A 27,946-nucleotide genomic window follows, 5' to 3' on the forward strand; every position below is an offset into this window, starting at 1 on the left:
ATATTCTGTGATAATTGTTGCCTTAGTAGGTATACCAGAGGAATTCAGTAGGCCAGCAAAAGTGAAATGACCACCAAAACATATATAAAATAAGAACTGCTAATTGAAATTAGCAGCAAATGAAAATTGTAAGCTGATCAGAATAATTTTCTTGATTTTTCCCTCAAGTATGTATGAGCAACAGAAAGGAGGTGGCCAGTGAGGGTCAGAGGGGTGCCTGAAGCATGCTGACGCGGGACCTGGGATGCTTTAGCTACAACAGCCACAGGAACTTCTCACAGACCCTCGTTTAGGCATCTTGATATGGCTAGTGGGGCTTCTTTCCATTGCTCCTTTTTGGGAATAGCAATGTAAATAGCAGTATAAAAAAGTTCTCATTATGAGTACATAGCTATTAAAATTACAATGAAAAAATAATCTTTCTTAGACCACATGTTGTACACTTCCATTTATGTGGAACATTCAGAATAAGCAATTCTGTGGACATAACAAGTAGATCAGTGGTGGCCCAAGACTGGGGTGGGGGTGCTGATGGGCAAAGGCTTTCTTGGGGGTTGAAAAGAATCTTCTAAAATTAGACTGTGGTAATGCTGCCTGACTCTGTGAATATATTAAAACCACTGAATTGTATACTTTAAATGAGTGAACTCTTTGGTGTGTAATTTATCCCTCGGTGAAGATGGGAACAAACCTTCCTTCTGTCCACCATCTGCGGGCTCTGGTTTCCTCTGATGTCATTATTTACTGCAGCGGCCAGTCAGCAGGCTGAGCATTTGCTGCAATCTCTGACGGTTTGTTTGTTTACCTCTGAGCAAGTTTACGGGAGACATTAAATGCTAGTATTAATTGTGTACAAGAATACACAGATACATTAACATTTCCTTCATGTCAAAATGCAAAAATGTTTCATTGGCTTTCATGTCTCAGAACTAAAAGGTTCGGTGTGTCGCACTTGGATATTTCACGAGAAAATGTAACGTTTACTTGTTCCAGATGTTGTCTGATTCTACAATGTTAACATAAGAAAACGCAGGCTACAGTTTCAAACAACACATCGCGGCTCTGTCTCGCCTTCTGTCTCTAAGTCTAGATGTGAATCTTCTCAAGGCCCTTTGCAACCCAACTCTTCCATTACAGTCAGGCTGTGCACAGTGACACAGCCAGAGCCTGGAACCCAGAGGGTGAGCAAGAAGCTTCGCCTCGGGCGGCAGGTGGGCTGTGTTGGGGCCCAGCGCTTGCTCGGGTCCCGAGTCATGGTCATGGTCCATGCCTTGCTTGTCTACAGCCTGTGGTCGTCGATATTGTCGACACCATGACCAGGGTGGTCTTTGAAAGAGCAAAGTTGAGCAGGCCTCTCCCAGTTAGAAAGTCTCTGTGTGGGGCCCAGGGTGTGTCCAAAGTTCTCTGCTTGGTGACAAGCCCTTCAAACCGTGCATGCTTGTCCACCTCTCTCTCCTGCCCTCTTTGCTAGAAGAAGCTCCAGTAACTCCAACTTTTCCAGTAATTCCGTGTTTTTGCAAAAGCATCCTGTACACAAGTTCATCGTTATTATCACATTTGTTATTTTTTTATTAATACCTCTTCCTTCTGCAAATTTTTGACTGTAGAAACGTAACACCCGCCAGAATATGACAAATTTGTTTTCTGAAGTTTGTTAAGGCACAGTGATGCCTTCATTAAATTGTAGGAGCGAATACAGGCCATCTGGGTTTCAATGTCTTCTCTCCCTCACCTACCTATGTTCGTGAGCAAGATCTCAACTCTGAGTGTCAGTTCCTTGCTAAAGAATGAGAATAACAATAGTATGAGCCTCAAAAGATTGATGTGAGAGCCAAGACAGAGAGTCCTACAAGTACTTAGTGCAGGGGTAATAACAAGGATTTTTCGCATGTTGATTCAGCATTGTTGCCAGTGTCTCCTCTTGTCTTTCCTTTCTTTAGCTCAGGTGCTTGAAGCTGAGAATTGTGCCACACATCAGGTCTGCCTTAGAAGAGACAGAGATTGTGAGACAGGACATCAAACCGACGTTGGACTATGTTGACATTCACAGTACCTTAGAATTATAGGCATACCCTATATGATGAGAGGCCTCACCAAGCCTTTCCCCCGCTTCCCTTTATAAAGAGTTGCTAGTACACTTTGTGAATATTCCGCGACTTAGAACTCACTAATGCTTGGAACTCCAGAAAGCAGGAAAGCAGCGCTCCATTAAAAAAAATAAACAATAAAAAAAATCCTCATTAAAGAATATTAATACTCATGAATTAATAAAAACAAAGGGAGCAATTGCCTGGAACAAATCCACATCAGCCTTTGATTCTGTCCACTGAGACGTATAAAGGACTGCTCCATTAAACAGGGGGCGTGGGCCAGAACGCAGGCTGCAGCTCCCAGCTGGGCTCCCGCCTGCCCAGGTGAGCTTGTCCTGTCCATTAGCCCCTGGTAGGCGCTCACCAGGTCTCAGTCCCAACCAGAATGATCGAGGGAGATGGATGGGCACCCAGATTATCTTTCAGTGTAATACAAAACATACCATCACATCTTCACAATTATTTCTGTCCGCGAGAGGAAAAAATATGATGGTGTGAAAAGGTCAGGATGAACAAAATAAAACCACAAGCCCTGGGAAAGGTGCACTAATAGCGTGTGTTGGGAGAGGCCATACGGTTTTGAATGCTTTCCCTTATAATTAAAACACAAGACGTGTATATTATAGCCTACGTCTGCAAGAATTGACTCAAACCTGTGGACAGAACAACTATTATTAAACATATTTATAAAAGTTGAAAAAAATGTACCTATGTACATAGATTCAGTTTCCTATTAAATATTTGAACCACAGTATTTTCCCCTCAAAGAGTAGAGCATCAAGGAAGTTCCTCAAACCAACGCACTCCATTTTATCTTTTTTGACCAGCCCTGGAGGAAGCCATGCCAGCATATTTTTAACTCTTATGGTAGAGTCCCTCATCATGGAACCCATAGAAACCAGGACCTTCATGGTGACCGCAGGACCTTGGGGAGCATCCTGCTCCCTGATATATGTGCCTCAAGAGATCCCACAGAAACAATTAGCATCTATATGACCAGGTAGCAAACCCACAGTCTCTTTTTTTTAAAAAAAAAATTTTTTTTTTTTTTATTTCAGAGAGGAAGGGAAAGGGAGAGAGAGATAGAAACATCAATGATGAGAGAAAATCATTGATTGGCTGCCTCCTGCACTGGGGATCGAGCCCGAAAGCAGAGCATGTGCCCTGACCAGGAATCGAACCATTACCTCCTACTTCATGGGTTGACACTCAACCACTGAGACACACCAGCCAGGCCAAACTCACATTTTCAAAGCTAGAGGCACAAAACTACAGGTCTAGCACCAGACCATGCTCATTCCTGTGTGTGTGTGTGTGTGTGTGTGTGTGTGTGTGTGCATGCGCACATGTGTGCTGTACATGCCCCAGGAAGACTGCAAGGATATAGCTCAGATGTTAGCATAAACAATCAATGGTAATGGGAGTTGGGGTGAAATTCCCTTTCTATCTATATATTTATTGTGAACAGTTATAAAACATTGAAAGAAAAAAATTTTTAATGAAATTTCAATTGAGCAGATTTTTACTTTTTTAATTACACCATTAATAAAATTTAAAATTCAGAAATGCCTGTGAGGAAATACACTAACTATAAAGCTCCCCTTGGTGAGACCACATAATGAGGAGAGAAGGAGGGGCCCTCGGTGGAGGAAGGGGCCGCATGGGAAGTGGGGACCAGCATCACCATCCAGTGCTGAGGCCGGAGCTGGGGCACATGTTCATAGAAGATGGATTTGCCTGACACAGAAATGTTGACCTGTGTCAAACCTGTAGCCAGAATGGAAATTTTGGACCACGTGGGAAACACTGGATTAGTCCTGGGTGTTCATCCTATTTTTTACTGGGTTACCTGCAACAGGTAAGTATATAAAGATTTTAAACAAGTGACAATGACACCAGTGTTGGCCATCTAGATCATGTCGATTTGATCAGAACATGATCCTTGTTCTCAAGTATGAAATCTGTCCCTGTGTCAACCTGCATCCCCTCACACAGCGAGTCAGGCACCTGGTGGTCGGCACAGGTGTGCCTTTCCCACGCACACATGAGAATCTGATGCAGCGCCGGCTCGGTTTGAGTGGATGGCTCTGAATCCAAGCGTCCATTTGAGAGAAACAGCATCTTGACACTGCACAGACACAGGCCATCCCATTCACTGAGACTCTTCAGTCTGAGGTTCAGGGGGCTTTGGACTTAAGAAAAGTAACCCTGCACATGGCACACACTACACATGCCCAATGGCATGTGGGGGTGTCCGTCACGTATGTGTGCAGTGATATGATAATCACACCGGAGGACATGCAGGTGGATGGATGGTGCATACACAGACATATGAATGCACGCAGACACGTTATGTCCTGTAACAAACTTCGCTTTAGTTCAGGCCAGGTTTACCATCGAATGAATTACAGAAGTGCCCTCAGTTTTCAAAGCCTCTCCTGTTTCTTGATGACAGTGGACTGCAGTCCTGCGTGAGGAAGGGCTCGGCCTCCCCATGCCACGGCGACCACGTCACAGCACCACGTCCTGCATAGCCTAGTCACCCTGACCACAGCGGACCCGTTTTGCTTGGTGGCCTATCCATGTGGTCGCAGGCGCAGAATCTCCGAGGCAGGCATTACAGTGATTCATGCGTCCGTGTCATCCAGGCAGGCTCATACGGAGTCCTGGATTTCACAGCGCTTCCCACTGAACAATGCTCATTTCACATAAAAAAGAAAGCAGCATAATTTGCAGATAACCCCCAATGGGAAGCTTGGCAATTTAATTAAAAGCAGCTCTGGAGGCCCTACGTATTTTATTTTTCATAGTGACAGTTCTAGAAGCCAACAGCCTAGTGCAGAGGGAGACAGGCAGCTGGTCTCCCTTGGCAGAACCTTTTGGGGAACATGCCGGACCTGGGCTGGGTCATGTGACTGTATCCACAACCCAGGTTCTGGCCAGTGAGAACTTAGTGCAAAAGGTGACTTTTCAGCCTTACCTGGTTTGGCTCAGTGGATAGAGCGTTGGCCTGCGGACTGAAGGGTCCCAGGTTCAGTTCCAGTCAAGGGTACATGCCCGGGCTGCGGGCTCGGTCCCCAGTGTGGGGCATGCAGGAGGCAGCCAATCAATGACTCTCTGTCATCATTGATGTTTCTCTCTCCCTCTCCCTCTCTTTTTCTCTGAAATCAATAAAAATATTATACTAAAAAAAAGATGACCTTTCAGACCTGAGCCTCCTCCTGTTGGGACATATTACACTGGGCCAGTGGGAGCTCCCCGGGCTGCCCGCACTTGCTCCCAACATCTCTGCTCTCACGTCTCCATTGTTCACACACTGGACCTGGGGGGTAAGCTCACACCAGCCCTGCACACAGGGCAACCCTGCAGTCTGGTGGCTTCTAAAGAGCCAAACCCATTTCATTTCCTGTCACACCCACTGAAAAGTTCATAAACACCACTACAGGATGGCATGGGTGCCTCTCCGTGCCCCACACAGTGCCCACAGCACACGAGGTCTTTGCAAACAGGTGGGGGGAATGACTCCGACCCATGTGTCAGTGTCTGGAGAGCTCATCCCCTCGAGGGTGTCCCCTGGCGGGCGTCACTCTGCACTCAGAGTAACCAAGTGCACAGTGGGGGCCCCTGGGCACACATTCCACTGCTCCCTCGGGGACTCGGAACCGAGAGCTGAGTGGGTCCCCTGTTCCTCCCTGCATGACGTCCCTGTAGGGTGTGGACAGCCACGGCCGCTGACTCAGCAGGCTCAGACTCCTGGCCCTGGGAAAGGCCATTAAAGTGGAGACTCCGGGGGAGCCCCCCCCTCCTCACGAATTCGACTTCTTAAGGAGGCTCAAAGACTCCCCAGCTCAATTCTTGAGCCAGAACTCCAGTGGGGGTGAGCAAGGGCTGGGCCACCCCAAATCGACATGTGATCCGAGTAAATACGGGACATTTTCTACACAACGTGGTGATGGGCCTTCCGCCTTCTCACCAGCTCCGTGACCCTCCTATGAAGAGACCCCAGAACTGCTTCTCCCCCCGAGGAAACACTCCAGTTTCAGGCATTCTGACCTCCTCCCACAAAGATCCCGGTAGTTAGATCTGGGGTCAGTGTACAGAACCTCCATTGCAAAAACGGACCCCGGCGGTTCTGAGGAAGGTGGACCCCTCTCAGAGAAACGATGACACCGAATGTGGGTCCGGGGGTCAAGAACACTGGAGAGGCACGGTGTGCACTGGACTGTCAACACACCCAGGAAGCCGGCCAAGCATGTGTATTTCCCAGTGAGGATCCAGCGGGGGGTGGGATTCAAAAGCTCAGTTTGGACCATGAAGCGGCAGAGCCTGAGCGGCCGGCATTCCCGCTGCAGGAGTTTGTGCTGTGTGGCGAGCTGGCAGACCATGGCATACTCAGCCCCACATTGGGCACCTTATGTGCTGCGCCAGCTCAGCCAGGTTCAGTGACCCTGAGTGGGGGCGGCGAAGGATTGAGAAAAGACAGACAAGAGAATGAAAGCTGGGTCTCGGCAGGATGCTGCCCTCTCTGAAGGAGAGAGACAGCACCGATGCTCACAAACCGTGTCTTTATTTTATAGCCAAATTCCACGAGGCAAAGTAAAGGCGTGGTCAAGATGTTTACGACATTCTGGTGGGTTTCGATCCTACTCAACTACATGCACCTGAACTCTATCAAGCCCACATCATTCAGGCACGTGGGATCACATGTTCAGACCATAGGTTCAAGCTTACAACTACAGCTGTTGGCTATAATTGTGCTGGGGGCGGGGGGGGGGGGGGCTCTGCCCTCCAAGCGGGGACTTGCACATGGCCATGAGAGGACTGTGCCCTCTCATCAGTCCAAGGCTTGAACCTGTCCAAACACTGTAGCTGCTCTCCACAGTGCTGATTCCTCGTCCCTCCAGAATGGCAGACACCTTTGAACTCTCTGTGTCCCCAGAGCTCCAGCAAAGGACGGTCTAGCTTCAGCCTCTGACCGGCTGCCTTAGATCCTTCCCTCTCAGCGCCTCTGCAAAGGAGAGGCCTCCTCTGTCCCCATCTCATGCAAGAATCACGTGCAAATCTGTACCTGGGCCTGGCCTCCTGGAGGGTGGAGGCGCAGGGATGCCGGGGACACTGGGGACCGCCGGGGACTTGGTCTGGCCCACCTTCCCAAGCACTATTGGTTTCCAAGCACTAGTAATGCTATTGGTTTCCTTAGGAACCAATCATTTGGTGGGGACCGTGAAGACCCTAACTGTGCGAGGTGACACCTCCAGCAAGCAACACCCAGGATGGATGAAACCGTGGTACCTTCGCTTGGGATCCCCGCCTTCGCGTCTCAGGGCAGCTCTGGTGGGATGTTGGCAGGTTCCCTCCTCGGGTGGCAGGTAAGGGGCTGGAGCGCAGAGGACAGAGAGCAGCCAGGACAGCAGAGCGCTGGTGGGCGCTGGGCCCTGTGCCAGGAGCAGTGACCACCCGGGTGAGGGCAGCCAGGTGGTGACTGCTCGGCTCACACGCACTGTGAATGCATCTGACACGTCACGGCGGTTTCTCCTATGATCTATACAGTCGCCACGACTCACCAAGGAACACATCTCTGTGCAGAAATTTTTCTTAATAATAGGAATGGGAGCAGTAGAAAGAAACGTTTTCTAAATAGTGACGCTATTGGAAACGCTCTCTTGCTCCATCCAGCTGTCGGCTTTCATTTCTTTTCCTTAGGAACCAAATTGATTCCGCATAAAAAGTCATCCATCTGAACGGAATTTTCCATCAATGTCATTCTGAGAAGGTGAATTAGGCAATGGCAATTGTGAGAAATACATTTAATGCCATCATTATATCAGCGTTAGCCAATCTCGCCACAATATGAAGGTGACTGCATGGTTTTTGTTGTGCTTTATTTTCTGTGTTATGTTTCATGACAGAAAATCAAAAGGAGAAAATGGACCTGAGGATCACATGGGCTCCCACGCTCTGGGGAGGCGTCTCGAATCTGGGCCCTTATTCAGATGTTCACATGGAAGGCCCTGGACCTTTCTATCCCACACGTCAGAGTTTATATGTAAAAAACCATGTGACAGTGTTAGAAATCCTGGTTTAAATACCCATCATTGTGTTCCCTTCTGTCTGAAGCCTCCCCCAGTGCCCTGTCATGTTCCACAGCGAGTCCCACTGCCCAGGAAGATGCACCATTGCTGGGCGATGAGGCCACGCCCACGAGCTTCTGGATATAAAATAAATTGCACCTGCCCTAGCTGGTTTGGCTCAGTGGATAGAGCGTCAGCCTGCGGACTGAAGGGTCCCAGGTTCGATTCCAGCCAAGGGCACATGCCTGGGTTGCGGGCTTGATCCCTAGTAGGGGGCGTGCAGGAGGCAGCCAATCAATGGTTCTCTCTCATCATTGATGTTTCTCTCTCTCTCTCTCCCTCTCTGAAATCAATAAAAATATATTTAAAAACAAACAAACAAAAAAACCCTTTACAAAGGGGGTTTGGGTTCTGCCATTACTTCTCTAATGCAGAGGATGTGAATGTTTACAAAGCTCATTATATATTGTTCTCAGCGACTGATTGCGCCCGTTCTGCGGAAGATAGATTTTTAGATGGCGTAGGTGACTTTTTCACGGTTGGGCTAGATTTACAGCACCAAAGAAAAGAAAGCCTTGGGTAGAGATTTCCATTTGCAAAGGCAATCAGCACACACCTCCTTTCATAATTCACAAAAAGCCAGTGTTTCTCCTGGATCCTCGGAAATATAAAAAGTGTGTATTTGTTCAGACAATTGTTTAGTTCGGGGCTATGGCTTGTATAGTTAAGGCGATTAATCAAGTTTATAGCTCCTTTTGAGTTTTGGGTTTATAATTCTTTGGTCACTGAGTTATGCTACAACCCTCTACATGTCTGGAAAGATATAATTTATTAGGACAGAATCCTCGCTTGTTAGTATTATGTGCAGTCTTCCAGTATCTAGTTTAGTTAAAGCCCCCAAATTAAGGTTCTGATGGTTTCTATCTACTTAAAGTCCAAACACTTTTGCAAGACAGAACTGTTGTCAATAACAATCTTCTTTTATTTCAGCTTTCTTAAAATCTGCCATTTACTTCTGAATCTTGCACCACTGCTGGTTGGACAGGCACATCTTGTCCTTCCATTTTGGGGGGATAGCCAGACCTTCTTGTTAACTTCCTATATGATTCATAAATAATCTTTCAAGACCGCAGGAAAAGATCCTAGTACTTATTTCTTAATGGTCTCACCTTAAAAATGGCTGTGTTTCACCATTTTGTTACCAAGTAGCTATTACCTTTCCCCATGTATATTCATAATCCAAAACCAATGCTACAGCCCCTCCCCTTTACCCCAGTAATACACACGTTTGGTGACAGTTCCCTTCACTGAAAACCTCACTAGGTTTATTTCAACATGTTTAAATTCAAATAGGAATCACTCATTGTAATCTCTGGTAAGGTTCCTGTATCCAGAACTGCAGACAATCTTAATTATGTATAAACAATTCTAATAAGAAAGGATATACATCTTTGTTTAGAAGCCAAACCCAAAGCATAAAATGTTGAGAGAATAATGTACAATTAAGGGATGTAGAAATGGTCAAAGTAATAACAATGAGACAAGCAACTTCATAAACATCGCAGCAGAAGCTCACACAAGAGCTGAATTCCAGTTCCATGGTGTTTACCTCACTGCACCCACCTCACTGCATGGCAGCCCGCCCCCCCCCCCCGCCCCCCAGCAGCACGCCCCTCCACGGGAGCTCCCGGAGTTCTCAAGGAGCCATGAAGCAGGTGCTGCTCACGCCCGCGTTCCAGGTGAGGAAACTGAGCGTGATGGTGGAGTACCTTGCCCACAATCGCACCAGTAAGCAACGGAGCCCCATGTACTCTCAGCCTTTAATCTTTATTAAGTAACCTAATGACTCAAAGAAAGGAGGAAGGAAGAAAGGAAGGGCCAGGGGGATGGAGGGATGGAGGGAAGAAGGAAGGCAGGAAGGGATGAGGAAGGAAGGAAGGAAGGAAGGAAGGAAGGAAGGAAGGAAGGAAGGAAGGAAACGGAGAGAAACAAAGGAAAGGACCTCTCTCTATAGTATAGAATATATATATATATATCTCCTATATATAGGCTATACCACAGTGGTTTCACACTTTTGACCTAATCACCTCACATGGAAATTCTGTCCCCACACATATTAGTAGATGGATATAAAGCGGGACTCACTGTTTCAAAGTGCTGTGCAGTCTTACATTTTCTAGTCTATTTTCTTTCATTAAGAAAAGGTAGTTTGGAGCCACTGAATTGATTTCATGACCCATAAATGGTTGCAACTCACACATTGAAAACTGCTGCTCAGGTGGAAATCCTTAAATCTTTTTTTTTTTTTTTTTAACACAAAGGTAACAGAATGAGTACCAGTTTCAGGTAAAAAGGGGAGACATCTGTACAAACTGCTAATGCGGACGATGACAGATAAAAATGTCACAATCAATGATTCCAGCATTGAAGTCAATATGAAACAATGGCAAAGATTAAATTGAGGTCTGGAAGAATCCTAACAGTTTAACAAAACACCTCTGCTATATTTTTGATATGGGCAACAAATAAACACACAAACAACAAACAAAACCCCACAACTTAGAATTTATAATTATTTCTCAAATTATTGTCAGTTTAAATATTGAGTAACTTGGTTTTTTATTTATTTGTATTACATTTAAGAATATTTATAGGCAACGAAAATAAAATATTTTACATATACAGTATACACACACACACACACACACACATTGCAAAAACATAACCTGATATGATCTGCATGGGAAGAAAATTATATTGAAGAGCATGTAGCATATTCCTTACATTCAAATACGTAATGTTCCATAATGGTAGTATTTAAATGCAAAGTAAATATGAGTCTCCACTGATGAATGGGATCCTTCCCTGGGAAATACAGTAAATACATGGAGGCAAATAGTATTTAGATCAATTGACAGTGAGCTCAGAGGAACTCTTTGGTCTCTGTACTAAGACTCAAGGTTACTTGCACAGTTCAAGTGTGTGAATGGGTTGCCCCTAACAGCAAACCTTCTGGGTTCTTTAAAAATATATATATTTCAGAGAGGAAGGGAGAGGGAGAGAGAGATAAACATCAATGATAAGAGAGAATCATTGATCGGCTGCCTTCTGCATACCCTACGCTGGGGATCGAGGTCGCAACCCGGGCATGTGCCCTGACTGGGAATTGAACCGTGACCTCCTGGATCATAGGTCGATGCTCAACCACTAAACCATGCCAGCCAGGCCCTTCTGGGTTCTAATACCTGGATGTGGCTCTGGGCCCACAACAGTGTTATGAAAAGTGAAAATTCAAATCCTACACGAAGACTTCAGCTCTGGAATCAAGTTCAAGATGCTAACAACAACTGGCCTATAAATTATTTGAACCAAGGACAATTTCAAAAATATAGTTATTAACCTCAAATTTTAATTTTAGGCTTATGTGAAAACTTTCAAGACCCCACAGTACATAAAAAGTTAAATGCAAACACCTGGAATTCACTTCCTTTTTGACAGCTGAGCCTAGTGATGGTTACAAAGTATCTAAGTTTTGGCCCAAGTGCTCTACATGCCATGGTTACATTGTATGAAGCAAGATACAATGTAAGTTTAATACATGGAAACATGCCATCTGCTTTGGCTGTTTATTCATTCCAGGACCAAAACAGCTCCTGAAATCTGAGTTTCTCATTTAGAAAACCTTAAATAGGGAGAGAACTCTTTGGACAAGCCTGGCTAACAGTTTTCAAAAACTCATTAGTCCTGCCAAATTTCAATTTATCCTCTCACATTTGCAAGGCATCCAGCACATTTACCATAATACCCCTTTCTTTTCAAGTTCTCCTTACCTCCGTCTGCAGTGCCCCATATCATCAATCATCAAGGTGAACAGAGATGTACTGTGCAAAAGCCATGCAGCACCCTGTCAATAATCACTACTGAAACACGAGAAGGGGAGACGTAGAAGACAGCAGAGTTCTTTGGTCAACTGGCTTACCCCTGTCTTCTCCAACTTCTTTAAAGTGCTGAGGATATTTCTGCACATGTGACACCGTCTCAGCCCGTTGTCACACATTTGCTGGACGTGGACGATGCCCACGGTTTCGGGCTGGCTCCATGGCTGTGATGGTGACAGCTAAGGTGAGGAGCACTCCCGGGAATGCAGGATTAGTGCTCAGCTGACACCCTTTGCAGCGTAATCCACTCACATGCAGGGCTCACAGTACAGCTGTGACTCGCTAGCAGTGGGTCCCGAGGATCCCTCTGCTGTGGACACCAAACCCGCTAAGAATCTCCTACAGACACGAGTGAGAGTATGAGTAGCTGGAATCAGCTGGAAGGTGATGGCCTGATTGTAACTTGGAGGGAGGGACAGGTGTGATTCCCACCTGCATGGACTTTGCCAGCATGCTCAGTGCCAGCACGAACCAGCTGCCTGCTTCTATCTGCTTTCACTTGGTGTCAGAGCTCAGTGTGTGGGTCCCTTGATGCCATACCCATGTTAATAAACCTAACCCACCTGCGACTCTTTCCCTACCCCTTTTGTACACTGAGGCTCACCCCAGATTTCCAGATGCACGATCCCCTAGTCCCGTGGTTGGCAAACCGCGGCTCGTGAGCCACATGCGGCTCTTTGGCCCCTTGAGTGTGGCTCTTCCACAAAATACCACGTGCGGGTGCACACGTACAGTGAGACTGAAACTTCGTGGCCCATGCGCAGAAGTCGGTATTTTGTGGAAGAGCTGGTACTTTGTGGAAGAGCCACATTCAAGGGGCCAAAGAGCCGCATGTGCCTCACGAGCCGCAGTTTGCCAAGCCCCAGTTTGCCGACCACTGCCCTCGTCTATGCCCCACGCCTGCCACACTCACTGTCAGCTAGTCACAGTGGAAGCTGCTGGTACAGAGACCATCAGTTGGCCTAGCCTGGTGTGGCACCTCTGCCTGGCTTCACTGCAGCTTTCCCAAGGCTGCTGGATGGCAAGTCCATGGTTGCTCTGCCCGTACACGGCTGGTGGCCTCTCTTCAGGAGGGACGGGTTTTGAAGACATGAGTGAGCTGTCCTGGGAAGAGCCAGGGACAGGCATCCTGGGTGGAGGGAGCTTCCCGGGGATGGCTGTGTGCTGGGAGCTCCGTTAGGGAAGCCCAGTGAGACAGTGCCCCGAGCCCCATTGCACAAGCCCTGGATTTAAGGTTCGGAGAGCACGAGGCACAAATTGTGAGTGTCAGCGCTGGGATTCAAGCTTCGGCCTCTGACCGTGAAGCCCTTGCTCGTCAAGAATCAGCGCCCTATCCACTCAGCGGCTTGGCTCCCAGGGTGGCAGAGGGGACCTCTGGCGGGGATCCTGACGAAGTTTCGCTTTTCTGATAAAGAGATGGAGAGCTGATTTCAGGCCTCATGCCCTCTGCTCTTCTTGCTCTTTCCGAGTGGAGCGTGGAGGACATGTCCGGGACTGCAGCAGCCACCCTGTGGTCGTGAGGGGGCAGCATGAGGACAAGCCAACACGTGAATGCCTCTGGTGGCGTCGATGGGCAACTGAGTCATCCCAGCAACTACCTAAGCCTGGGTTACAAGGGAAATAGGCCTCTACTTAGGTATTAGATGGGGTTTATGTTATTTGCAGTCAAATGCAAACTTAACTGATAGAGGAAGGGCCTGGGGGGATAAAGGGTGTAAGGAACCTGGGCACCTTATATCGTGTGAAAGACAGTATCTATCTATCTATCTATCTATCTATCTATCTATCTATCTATCTATCATCTATGTATGTATGTATCTATTTATCCATATATCCTCCATCTATACATCCACCATCCATCCATCACTTACCTTCTATCCATCCACCCATCATCAATCCACCCATCACCAGCTATACACCTATCATCTCTCTATTCATTAGCCATCCAGCTATCCATCTATCACCCACCCATCTATCCATCCTGCCGGGAAACAATTCCAGCATGTCATAATTTCAAGAGTTTCATCAAAAGGTTGTTGATACTTGGGGACTCAACAGGGTTGAGTCACACATGTAGTCACCTGTTGGGAATGGCTAAAGGCATTTCCCCAAACCTGAATAGGAAACTGATTGTGGTTGCCAGACAGCTAAAAGGCATCTTAATCTACATGTTATTGCCTCCTACTGGCCAAACACCTGAACAGCCGTAGGCTAATTCCCCCATTCTGACAATGCTTCTGCACCCTTTGAAACCTTACCCTTTGAGGTGTATTATTTCCACCTTGCCTTAGGACAAATTGTGTTAATAGAAGCAAGGGTCCTAGACAAGGAGGTAATCTTCAGTTCCTTTAGCTGAAGGTCCTCTGACCCCCAATGCCTTTCAAAATTATAACTCGTCTCCGGACTCTTTATTAGTCTCTGGATTTCTATGTCATCTGCGCATAGCCTTTTCCAGATTCCTGAACCCTTCTTGATGCTGGGACAAGAACCCCAGCACCATACGTCCATCTCTCCATCCATCATCTATTGAATTAAGTCAGGAATGTTATAGGACGATTTAACACTTATTTTTGCTCATTTCCATCATTAAATGTCCCTGGTACAGACCTCTTTTGTTTGATGGGCTTGCTCTACACTCAGGAGGTGTGCTGTAATGTGCCCTTACTTTTAGGTTGGTTCTGTTCATGAGCAGAGCTAACCAGCGGGCCGCTAGTGTGCGCACTCTCCTGCCAGCTCTCCCCCTGGGGTGTTACAGGGTTTCTGTGCGTGGAAAGGGAAAGCGCTCAGCAGTTCCCCGTGGGCCCAGCCTGCCCATTGGTGGCATGACTGTTCCTGCAGTGCGAGCAGGAACCTGACACACGTGACATTTACAATAAAACAGTGTGATGTGACTGAGCAATGTGTGCGGTGAAACAGGAAACAGTGCTGATTCTCAGCTCATAAAACAGCACCATAAGGGATGAGTGGGCAGAGCTGACTGTGGACTGTGGGGAAGTGGCCCCCGTGTTGGTGCCGGCCGATGGGGGTGAGACGGTGGCAGGAGCCTCGCTGGACCTCCTACGGAGTCCGCGGCTGGGACCCTGTGTGCCAGCAACACTGCGGGCCCTGGCCTCACCCTGATGACCCCTCTTGGTCTAGACTCAGCAGTGTCTGCCACCCTTGAGACTCATCCTGAGGGCACCCCACTAAACCAATGCTGTCCCCTCACTGCTCAGCGGTTGTATTGGTGGCAGAAATCCTGGATGCTGGAGACAGCAAACTGCCTTTGAGAGAGGAGTCAACATACCAGTCTCAGTAGGGGTGACAGGCCTTCCCAGTAGCCCCCTCCCAGAAATCCCCCCTCCCTCCCCTCTCCCAGCACACCCCCCCAACCCCCCACTCCCTCCGCAGCTCATCCTAAAGGCTAGGTTGGGGTATGGGGTAGTTTTTTCTGTGGTTAAAAATATGATTTTAATGCTCTTATAATTTTTACACAGCCTACCATTACTCTCCTGATGCTCCCAAAGCCAGCCAGCCTCCACAGAGCACCGCACAGGCAGTGCACTGCCTCGGCCACCCTGCTGCGTCAGGGTTCACGCCTGATTGGCCCCAGAAACGAGGCACGCTGAGCCACAGCCGGTCCCTTGTCTGTTTCTCACATGCATGCCCCATGGATACATACAACCCACACATATGCACATACCTCACAGATGCATAAGACCTGCAGAGGCACACGCCCTGCAGAAGCATGAGACCAGCAGGTGTACACGCCCCACATAAACACAGATGCCCACGCCCACAGGTACACACCAGATCCCGGCCAGCTCCCCGAGGCTCAGCAGGTAAGGCTCATGCATTTGCTTGGGTGCTCAGCATGCTGCCCTGAGTACCACTGAGGCGGCTTGTGTGACCTAAACTGACGCCAGCAGGCGGGGAGGGTGTCAGGACTTGAACTCATCATCTGCTCCCTTTCCAGGGCCTGTGAGAAATCCTTGATTTGTCTTCAGTTAAATACCAAGTTCAGCTCCGATTTCACTTCTTTGAAGACCACAGACTGTTTCTAAAACTGTGCATCCAACTCAGGCCACTGGAAAGGTTTTTTGGGTCCAGAGCTTAGCCTCAGGGATCATCCTTGAAAACAACCAAATTATGGTTTCAATGTAAAGCTTGTTCTCTTTCTATTCTCCAGCAAAACTGTTGGCAAAAGTGATAGGAAAAAGGTCAAAACAGACAGAGAAAAAGCCAGCAACACCAAGCCAGGAGCTCAATTCTGGGGAAGACGGCCACGCAAATGGGAACGGATAGAAGGCAGGTCTCCCACAGGCAAGGAGTTAACCCTGAGATTTATGTTTGCCACACACTATGAGATGGACTGAGCGTGTGGAAAATGTTCAGATCCTCAGGTAAAGCTAATCATTTACAAATATTTATTGATAAAGTTCATTTCCCCAAATGGCCTATAGCTCCTAATTGAAATCTGTGAGCTGAGTGCAGCCAGAGGCTGTGAGATGCCGGGGGCGGGGGTTGAGGACATTCCCCACTTCTGCCGGCCTCTCTCCGCTGCTGTGCAGTTTCTGGACCAGCTGCCCTGAATGGTGCTCCCCTCTGGACACGCGCCAGTGATGCTCTAGTCCAGCCGTGGGCAAACTACGGCCTGCGGGCCAGATCCGGCCCGTTTGAAATGAATAAAACTAACAAAAAAAAGACCGTACCCTTTTATGTAATGATGTGTACTTTGAATTTATATTAGTTCACACAAACACTCCATCCATGCTTTTGTTCCGGCCCTCCGGTCCAGTTTAAGAACCCATTGTGGCCCTCGAGTCAAAAAGTTTGCCCACCCCTGCAGTCCTTTCCGGGGAGTCACAGGCGGCTCGCCTTCTCACTCAGCACATGTGTCTTCAGACCGATGTCACATCACCGAACGGTCCACCTGTACCAGGGAGCCCCTGAGTCCCTCCCCACCCACCCCCGCCCCTGAGTTACAGGAACCATCTGGGCACAGGCCTATTCAGCGATCCCAAACCCAGCATTTTAAGTCGGCGTCTGCTGAGCAGCCTGCACCTAACGCTGTGAGGAAAACTCACTAACAAAGCAAAACAGAAAGCCCCAAACAAAACACGAAGAGAAAATGCCAAGGAAGTGTCCGTGTTTCTTGCTCAGTGCACATACTCACACCCCGAAGAACTGGTCGAGACCAGAGGACTTCCTAGGAAAACAGAACTCGGCCTCTTTGTGAAGGAAAATGGATTTATAATTCAAAATCTTAATTTATCCTTAAATTATTCGAATGAGTAATAATTTATGTTTCTAGATAACTTCCCATTATTTATCCCTAAGGCTTTCACCATGTGAGGTGTGGACATATGTTTTCCCAGGCTGCTTGTCTGTCCTCAGCAGTGGTGGTTAGGGGAGGCTGTGACATAATTCCTCTGGGTAATTTTAGGTCATAACAAAAGCTGCTTTTGAATTTTCCTTGATGCAGCAAATAGGAAAAATAAGATAGAAGTGTGCTGCATCATACGTGTAATTAAGGGATCTTCCAGTTACAAAAGAAATTCGATGAGTTGTTATTCAGATGTTTAAATCCCTGCTTGTAAGAAGTTGAATTCAATTGCCCTGTAAGTTAAGCTTGGAAGAAAATATACAGCATGGAATCAGTGAGTCCATGAAGTACCAGGATGGAGTGGGAAGCAAACAACTCACATGTCTGTAAAAATCCTGGATTATAAGATCGTACTATAATTTAAGAATATGTGCATCATACCAACCTAGAAAGTATGGGAGGGAGCGGGTTACAAAATTCCCATGTTCACAGATAGTCCCATTTTGGAGCGACCCGTCTCCGTGTTTGAGTCACAAACAGGGAGGGAGTCACTGAATGGGTAGGTCCTCGCACCCTTCGCTTCCCGGGCTTGGCTGGTGGACCGCTGTTTCATTTGGTGACATAAAGAGCTTTGGACATAACAGAGCAGGATGGTACTTACATTAGTGGCATCTCTTTCCTGTCTCAGCAACGCGGATTATCTCCCACTGGGCTACTCCTCGCTCAGTAACATGCCGAATGCAGCCGGAAGGGGGTGAGCAAGAGGCAAAGCTACCCTGAAACCATCTGTAATACTGCCAGAGAGGTTCAGCCGTGGGCAAACTACGGCCCGTGGGCCGGATCCGGCCCGTTTGAAATGAATAAAACTATTGAAAAAAAAGACCGTACCCTTTTATGTAATGATGTTTACTTTGAATTTATATTAGTTCACACAAACACTCCATCCATGCTTTTGTTCCGGCCCTCCGGTCTAGTTTAAGAACCCATTGTGGCCCTCGAGTCAAAAAGTTTGCCCACCCCTGGGTTAGATAGACCGAACAGTGCCGGCAGTTACAAATTAGGACAGGACCACCGCTGTTAATAGCTTAAGTTCTCCGATACTACTAACAGGAACAATAAGAAATGACCGTGGCTACAAGTTGCATACTCTCTTGAACACATATACATCTCACCTTAATGAGAAGCCGTACTGTGCCTGTGTGCGCGTACCCGGGACACAAAGCAGGCCACTTTACGAGACTCTTTACAAGAAAACGCAGTAAGCATAATGTCCACAGAGCTTGATTTTATTTTACCTTAAATATAATTGCATTTTAAAAAGCTTCAATGAATTCAATGATTTAAAAAAAAAAAAGTCAAAGATACCAACATATTTCTCACGGTCCAAAAATGATTCCACACATTTTCTTTAGCGAAGTCATTTGTAATAGATTTCTCAGTTATATTCTTAGGTAATCATTTGTATATTCTCTCTATAAATACTGTCAGTCTGTCTACTGAATTTTGGGGAGAAAAAGGAAGGTGTACATTAATGGTAGTTCTTGTTAAAAAACACAGAGTTTTTGAAGTGGGAAGGATTTTAATATCATCAAATTCTACTCCGTTCTTACAGACAAGGAGGCAGAGGGGAGGGAGGGGCTGAAGCTGTCACATTGCACAGAGAGGCCAGCCTGGCCCTGGTGGCCAGCCTGTGGCCACCGCGGAGCAAGCCCAGCTGGGCCACAGACCAGGGGACACGCCCCCCACCCCCCCAAGCCTGTTAACTTGGTACAAACACGTGAACAGAATGGTAGGAAAATGCCTCTAGGGTGATTTCACTTTAAATGTGTCCTTTCTTAGAAGAAAGCTGAAATAGTGCTTACTATTTCCACTTACGTGGAAAAGGGGAATTGAATTTTCTTCCCAGTTTTGTAGAGTGTTTTGCAGATCAGGTTTTACGGTGGCTTGAAGTCAGCAAACAGGCCTGTTTTCCATGTGTCCCCAGCAACTTCCCAGAGGAGAAAACAAGCCCTCCCTCCCGACCCCAGTCTGGGAATGGGCGAGTGAGCCTGGACTTTAACACAAAGGGCTGAACCTGGAAGCCCACAGGGTGGCTGGACGCAGAATTCCACGTGTGTGACATTGTCACCTGCTGTAAGCACGCAGGAGGGAAATGAGGGGTCTGGACTTGTGTGGCATCAGGCAGACAGCCAGAATGAGTGCAGTGATTTGAAGTTGGTTGGGCTGGAAACATTCATGCAGCCTCGTAATAAAGAAATGCCCCTGATGTGGCCGTGACCCGATTCTTTGTGAGGCTTGAGCAGGAGCCGCCATGTCTGCCAACCACAGGAGAGAGAGGCAGGCAGGGAACCCACACGCTTTCAAGCTGCCACCGGGATGAAATTAAACAGCAGAGAGTTTAAGAACAATTGCTTTTTGGCCCTTTAGCAATACTTTTTAATTGGTGTTAAATGTTAACGGTTCCTGTAATGCACTTAGAACAGAAACATATTTAAATAAATAATATTTAGGGAAGGCTGGCATTTCTGATTCTTTGTTGTATAGTCTAAGCAACCAGGGTTGATGCTACAAAGTAGCAAATACCCAGGGCTTATGAAGCTGAACCGCCTCTGGTTTTACATTGGAGATATTTTTGAAATAAGAAGTATATCCCTGTCTCCTCCGTCCTCTCCCCACAGTTTAATTTATATTAATTGTTTTAAATGGTTATAGACATTTTTGCTATTTTCTTACCATTAAGAAAACCCAAATTTACTGATTTAGTCACTTTCTATCCCATCATTTCTAGACTAGCAGTGAAATCAACATGGATTAATTCCTAAGGCTGATGACAGGTTGGGAGGGTGGCCCGGGCAGTTCAATTAGTGGTTAGTACCTTGTTCAGTTCTTTAAAATCACCTGGCACTTTCCAGGTAAAAGTTACTGTGGCTCCTAGGTATCAGTAGTTACTAAAGAAAAAAAAGAAAAAAGAAAATGGATTATATATGTTGAAATCCAGGAGCTATTAAATATTTAAAGTTGTAAGTCTTATCAGATGTTATGGGTGAGGTAAAGCTTCTTTTAGAGTCGAGAACATCTTCCACCGGGAATAACGGGGCAGGTGCGCCCGCGGTTCACAGTGGCACCTCCCATTCCAGGTCCTTCCTGCACAGCTGCCTATCTTCCCAGTGACTGGAGGAGGAGGCACTATCTTCACTGGGAGCTGACGACGGGAAAATCACTGAGCGCAGTCATTTTTGGACACTGCCAACAGCCTCTAATAGGCATTTTCTACGCTACCTGTTCCATCGTAGGTGAAAAAAAAAATCCACAATCAGGAGGCTGCCTTTTTATTTTAGAAAAAAGGAAAAACTAAACATTTCAAGACCAATCAAGATACACAGAGATACTGCTTACATCTGTGCAGCCCACCCACACTGACCTTCCTCAGAGAAACACCAGGGATGTACACCCCCCCCCTCCCCCCCGCATAAGTGAGGCCATCACCTCAAATTCCATTGCTTCAATTCGAATAATCAAGGAACGTGATTCAGAAATAGTGGGACATCCTGCATTTTATTCAACTCCATATGACAAAATAGGAACCTAGACTAAGACATCCATTTTGATCAGCAGGTGTGTCGAGCCACAGATTTCATCATAAAAAATATTGGATCTAGGTAACAATTCCCGCTGCTTCGGGGAGGCCCTGGCCCCACATGGCACGCCAGTAGAAAAATAGTGTCTCTCTTCACCATGCAGAGAGGGGCGGCCTCGCCCTGAACACAGAGGGGTCAGTCTCGCGGTCCTGTCACGCGCCGTCTTATTTACACACTTTACATTTCTCTGAAGTTATATATACACATCCTCTTGGGAGGAGACAGAACCCTACACGGGATCAAATACTAACAACAAAAAATTCACGGCAAAAAAGGACACAGATAAATAATAAAAACATTCAACTGCTGAAACACAGCTACAGGAAGCCACCTGTTTCTTTTCCCAACGATGCTGAGACAACCCCTGCCCCCCATCCCACGAGGAGGGGCGGCGGCACTGGTGGGGACACGACCCCATCCCTCAGAAAGCAGGGCTGTGGAGCGAGTTCAGAGTTCATTCCGGACAGAAACAAACTTCGCAGTCTGCTTTGTTACGATTCGTCCACACTGTTCAACGATGTGATCTGCCACTGCTGTGGGTGTGTTGGAAAGATTGTCCTATTTTTCTGTTTCAGCTGAGTCGCTGTCTGATTCCTTCTTCAGGGCACTGGGACCCGACCGTCTCTGGGACAGTGGTGCTGGAAGAAGCCCATAGTCTCAGACTGCAGCCTGATCCCAACACACAAAATGAGGTAGAACAGGCAGCCCCGCCCCCACCGCCAGCCCCGCCCACCCACCCACCTGGCTGCAGGGCGGGTCCTCACTCAGGCAAGGAAGTCACCAGCTTAAACTGGTGTTCTGAGTAATCCGATGACATTGTGCTTTGTTTTCATCTGAGAAGGTAACAAATCCACCAGGAATGGAGCGAATTTCCCGGTAATAACTGATTATCCTGCCAGACAGATATTTCTCCCCAGTTTACGGACACGAGGACCAGTGCTCGCGGCAGGCAGGGCTCCCTTATGGGTGTGTAAGACAGAGATAGAGATAACAGTAAGATTGTACCTACACAGCCTCCTCTTACCTCCTGGCTCCCACGGCTGTCCCTTCCTAAGATGAATGCATCAAAGTTTCGTTAGAGGGGGGTCAAGTTCTTAAATGCGCTTTGTAGAAAAGTTACGTAAGTCATTTTAACTGAAGAAATGGCAGGCCCTAGATTACTGCGGAACTGAGAGGTCTGGGTGGCTTTTCTGTTTTAAGTAGCATTGATTTCTCATGTTGTCTGACCTTAAAACAAGAAACAATAAGTCTTTTCCCCTCATTTTCCTTAAATCAAAGTACTATTTATAAAATACTTTACATCTTTTTAAATCTTCAAATTATAGACAAACCTCCCTAATACAAAATACTAAAAGTGCAACAGTATAAATTAAGAGTTTGCAAGCACAGTATACAAACATTACCTCTTTATTGTACAGCTTTGATACGTGAAATATTTACTCACAACGGTTTATAATGTTGTGAATAATTTACGGTGACGCTCGTCTGTAACGGGTTCCCAGTCGCTGGGCCACAGACCACACTAGAGAACAACTGTCCACATAGCAGCTACAAACATTTAAATAAAAATAAAAAAGGCTTGTTACTGACAGGTACTTGCACACAAAAAAGCATGCTATCTTTCCCAGTGGAACTTCACAATGTTGCCTGCATTGAAATAACCCACTTATTTATAGTAAAACAAATCTTGCTTTCAAAAAAAAAAAAAAAAAAAATCACACTGCCAGATGTATTCTGCAGTACGAAAGCTACCTTTCAAGTTGGGGCTGCATGTCTGTTACCCGCATAATCGTAACATTATAAATACTACAGACAAAGGTACAGTCATAAGACACGATGTTGGGAGGGCGGGACCACGTCTTTAGGATAAGAGTTCTAAAAACGGAGTTCAATGTCTGTTTTGAATGAGTGTCGCTGGAATACCGCAGGGGACCCCCCGGTTCCCTCCCGGGATTATTAGGTTTCAGGAGAAACGAAGCGGATGTGCTCGGAGCCCTTTCTGTTCCCAAGGCGGTTTTCCAGGGACTTTTGATTTATGTTTATTTAAAAGGTTGAAGAATTCTCAAGAACAGTCAAGCTCACTGAGAAAGGACCATGCAGCGCTTACGAGACGACCTTCCAGCAGCCACACAGCTAACGAATTTTCTGCCATGGGGACAATTTTAAGGAAAACCCGGGTACGGCAGGTGTGCACCTGACGGTCACACATCACAGTGTGTAGGAGGGACAGAATGGCAGATGAGCTGCCTTGCGCAGGCTAGTTAATCCCGATCTCCTTGTTGTCCTCGATGAACCTCGTGAACGGCCGGCTGGCCCCCGTGTCGGAGCTGGCTTTGTCCAGGCCCACCATGGGTGGGCTGCTGCCCGTGCGAGCCTTGTCCATGCCGGCAGCCAGGGAGCCCACAGGGGGCATGGCGCTCCCACCCAGACTCACCGGGAGCTGGGGGATGCCCCCATTCTGGATGACGGAAATCTCATTGTTCTTCATGGCCAGACCATTGGTGATGGCCGCTGCATACTGATTCCAGAAACTGGGGTCCACGTTCATGGCACGTGCTGCCAGGTCCTTCTGAAACATTTCTGAGAACTTCAGGGCATCGCCCCCCAGCAGAGCCATGGGGTTTTCCACCGACAGGCGGCGGCCCCGCCTTGCAGGGGCGTTGTTCCACATGTGTGTGCCCATGTGCACCTGCGTGGGAGACAGGGCGACAATCAGTGAGCAAGCAGCACGAGGCAGTGTGCCTGTGGATGCATGCCCCACTGCCATCCACACACGCGTGACTCACTTAGAACCTGTTTCCATTTCCGTTCCCATCCTACTAGTAAGCCAGTCCATATGAGGCAAACTTTTCGGAGCATCTTATGCTTCAACTAGAGGCCTGGTTCATGAAATTTGTGCACCCAGGGGCGCGGGGGGGCGGGGGGGGGGTGGTTTCCCTCAGCCCGGCCTGTGCCCTCTCACAAGCCAGGAGCCGTCAGTCGGACATCCTTAGTGCTGCCACGGAGGCAGGAGAGGCTCCTGCCACTGCTACTGCGCTCACCAGCCGTGAGCACGGTTTCTGGCTGAGCAGCGCTCCGCCTGTGGGAGTGCACTGACCACCAGGGGGCAGCTCCTGCTTGAGCGTCTGCCCCCTGGTGGTCAGTGCGCGTCATAGTGACTGGTTGTTCCGCCAATCGATTTGCATATTAGCCTTTTATTATATAGGATATGATTTATTTTTATTCAATACAAAAAGCAAAACCAGCCAATGCATCAATGTTTTTTCCACTTGATGAACTTGATAGAACACCTTCCCCTCCCCAAGGTGTGAGATGAAGACCCCCAGAGGATGTTCCAAAGCCCAGGGCCTCTTGGCTCCGGAGCCTGGCATTGGGGGCCTCTCCCTGCCCCATTCCCATTAAGTCTTCTCATATGTGAAACTCTTGGCTCCACCCTGCCTCCCTCCCAAACACAGAGGAAGCATCCTGGGCATCTCTGGTCAGCAGAGACCTCAGTAAGTAGAAGCCACAGGAATTGACCTTTTCAGGCTCTGAAGAGGTCACCAAGACCCCAGTAGGCGCCTGGCATGGCCGCAGGGCAGCACATTTAGCTGAGAGTGGGACACTGGCCTCCACGTGTCACCTAGTGCCTGCCACACACTCTACTTCCCGGGGAACAAGGATGAAAGGCGGGCACTGAGCTATGAACACAGCTCCAGCTCTTCGCTCTGGCCTTGGGCTATGGGCTTCTCACCAAATGACCATGGCCCCTCAGTAGCCACAGGACAAGCAACAGGACCAGCTTCTGCCTGGGGCAGGATGTGAATCAACTGTATCATGGGGAGATGTTTAAAGCCCAGCTTGTCCTGCCATCAGTGTTCCACAAGATTCTAGACAGCTGGGGCCTGGGCCTGCCCACCTGATATGGTGTCCATCACCCAACAGGCTGCCGCGCTGCAGAGGCTGCACAAGCCTCCACGGGGAGGGGAGATGCTCTACAGTCGAACAGCATGCACACATCCATAACTGTGAGCGTGTGCACCTGAGTGCATGCATGGCACACACACATATGCAGACGGCACACACACACATGCAGACACCACACAGTACACACATACTATACATGTGCACACTACACACATGCACTCTCCCACATACACATTATACACATGCAAGGCACACACTACAGGTGTGTACACACACTGCACACTCGTGCATATACATGCATACCCTGACCCACACGTGCACAGTCACCCACACATGCACACACACACCCACACTCACACTCTGCATGCATGCACACACCACAGGTGCTCACATATTGTTTTGCGTGGGCTCTCTAGCCGCGCCTCCCTGTGGCCAGCGGCAGCCCCACCTGCCACACCTCTGGGAGTAGAGGGCATCCCTGGTGTCCCCAGGGCTCGGGGGAGCCCCAGCCTGTTCCCTCACCTTGAGGTTGCCCTTGGTGGTGAAGGCTCTCCCACAGATGGTGCAGCCGAACGGCTTCTCCCCAGTGTGGGTGCGCTCATGGATCTGCAGGGCGCTGGCGGAGGAGAAGGTCTTCCCACATGACTGGCAGTTGTGCTGCTTGGGTGTCCGGCGTGGCGGGGGGGCCAGCATGGGCGCAAGGCCGGGGCTCATCACCGCCTGCGGCCCGGTGGGCACCTGGACGGCGGCCGGCAGTGGCGGGCCCTCACCCAGCGTGATGGCTTTGCTGTGCCCATTCACCTCCATTTTGATCATGGCAGGCGCGGAGCCGGTGACCAGGCTAGGCGCGCTTTGGCTGGGACCTAGGGCAAAGTTGGGGTCAAATAACGGAGAAGGCAGCCCTTTCAATTTGTGGGTCAGTAAGTGCTGTTTTAAATTACCCATAGTGGAGCACCCGCGCCCGCAGACCGCGCAGATGAACGGGCGCTCCTTAGTGTGGCTGCGGTGGTGGATTTGCAACGCACTCCTGCAAGCAAAAGGCTTGCCACAGACACGACACATGGTGCGCTCACACTTACCCCGATCTCTGCTCAGGAACAGTAGGCTAAAGGGGGCCTCCTCCTTGATGGCCAGCCGGCCAGGGGGGGCGGACGTCAGGTCCAGCGCGCCTCCATTTTCGGGGGCAGGAGGTGGACTGTCCGGCCTTTCCGTCTTTAGCGGAATGTCCTGTGGCTCCTCATGGTTGCTGAGGCCTGGGGACTTGGAGGGCAGGCTCTCGCTGTGGCTGTGGACGGGGGACAGGGCCTGCATGGAGGATGACGATTCGGACAGGGCTGGGCTGCCCGCACTGCGGCTCTCCAAGTCGCCCACTGCGGACGAGGAGTCATTGCTGAGGCGGTCGCTGTCCCCGGATCCGTTCTCCATGGCCTTCAAGGCAGTCAGCTGCGGGCAGCTCATGACAGAGTCCATCATCTTCATCTGGTTCTCCAGCGCGGCAATGCTGGAGATGACAGATGGGGGCGAGGGTGGGCAGGAGCCTGAGTAGGGCAGCAGCGGCTTGGACGGGTCGCTGGCTGCGTCCTTCAGCTCCACGTCCTCCTCCATGGAGTTCTCATCCACGTCGTCCTCGAAGCTGCTCAGGACCTCGGCAGCCTTGTCGTCGTAGGGAAGCTCGGCGTCCATGGCGTCCTGCAGGCCCTCGGGCAGCGGCGTGTTGGGGATCTGCCCGCCCATGTGCATGCGGATGTGCTGCTGCAGGACCACAGCGTTGGTGAACTTCTTCTGGCAGATGGGGCAGGAGTGCTGCACGCGCAGCGGCGGCTTCGCCCGGTGCACCCCGAAGTGTGTCTTCAGGTTGCCCTTGGTGGTGAAGGCGCGCCCGCAGATCTTGCACTTGAAGGGCCGCTCCCCGGTGTGCGTGCGGTAGTGCATCTTGAGGGCGCTCTGGCAGCTCAGCACCCGATGGCAGATGACACACTGGTTGGGGTCAGTCATCTTCTTGTCGATGTTCTCCACCAGCTGCTGCAACTTGGACGTCTCCGACGTCTGCATGGAGTCGAGCAGCCCTCCGAAGGGAAACTTGGCCTTGAACTGGTCAGAGCTGGCCACGAGGACTGGGCTGCAGAGGCCAGTGGAGATGCTGTTGTCTGTGAGGGTGGTAGCGGCCGATGTGGATGTGGCAGAGACCTGACCGCCGGAAGGGATGTCCCCCACCTTGGCATTTGCACAAGGCAGGCTCACAGGCTCGGTTTTGGTCAGAGAGGGCCCACTGAGCACAGGCTGTGGGGACTCGGCGGTCACTGGGGCACCCGACTCAGAGGTATTGAGGCCGGGGGACAGAGAGGGGCATTCGCTGGACGCAGGCGAGGGCCGCTGTGGGGAGCGACTTGCAGGGGTGAGGCTGGGGGAGTCGGCGTAGCTGCCAACACCCGGGATGGTGGGTGGCAGCTGCAGCCCCACCGACGTGGGCACCGTAGGCAGCACGGGCTTACTGTCTAGCCAGGTGGTGACTGGCTTTTCTGGGGGCAGTGACATGCCATAGGGAATCCCGGAGCAGGTGGGCACATTGTCCAGGTACTCGGGCACGGGGTAGGGGTTCATCTGGATGTGGGGGTACTTTTCCTTGTGCCTCTGGAAGTGCACCTTCAGGTTGCCCTTGGTGGAGAAGCGGTTGCCGCAGATGTTGCACTTGAAGGGCCGCTCGCCCGTGTGGGAGCGCAGGTGGATCTGCAGGGCGCTGTCACTCCCAAACACCTTGGCACAGAACCTGCACTTGTGCTTGAAGAACGGGTCCTCGGCGCTGGCCTTGGGCTCGAACACCGACACATTGGGGGGCTTGCCCTTGCGATGCTTCATGAGGGCCGACAGGGGGTCCAGCGCGTTGGCCGTGGCCGCGATGCTGACCAGCGGGTTGGGAAAGATGACGCTGCTGGCGGAGGTCTGAGGTAGAAGAGGGTTTGGCAGGCTGGGCGCCGAGCTGAGCAATGTGCTGGGCCCC

At 49.1% G+C, this 27,946-nt stretch overlaps 1 protein-coding gene across 1 annotated transcript in view; it reads right to left on the reverse strand.

Moving 5' to 3' along the window:
- Window positions 1–21,789: 21,789 nt before the first annotated feature.
- Window positions 21,790–27,946, reverse strand: part of SALL3 (spalt like transcription factor 3) — a 19,081-nt gene continuing 12,924 nt past the window's right edge. The window contains exons 2-3 of the mRNA XM_036323719.1: window positions 25,471–27,946; window positions 21,790–23,731 (exon numbers count right to left, since the gene is read on the reverse strand). The exon at window positions 25,471–27,946 is cut by the window's right edge and continues 1,027 nt beyond it. Of these exons, the coding sequence (XP_036179612.1) occupies window positions 23,300–23,731; window positions 25,471–27,946 (2,908 nt within the window). The 3' untranslated portion in view covers window positions 21,790–23,299. The remainder of the gene's footprint in view (window positions 23,732–25,470) is intronic.

This window comes from Myotis myotis, unplaced genomic scaffold, assembly GCF_014108235.1.
Source record: "Myotis myotis isolate mMyoMyo1 unplaced genomic scaffold, mMyoMyo1.p scaffold_m19_p_9, whole genome shotgun sequence".
NCBI lineage: Eukaryota > Metazoa > Chordata > Mammalia > Chiroptera > Vespertilionidae > Myotis > Myotis myotis.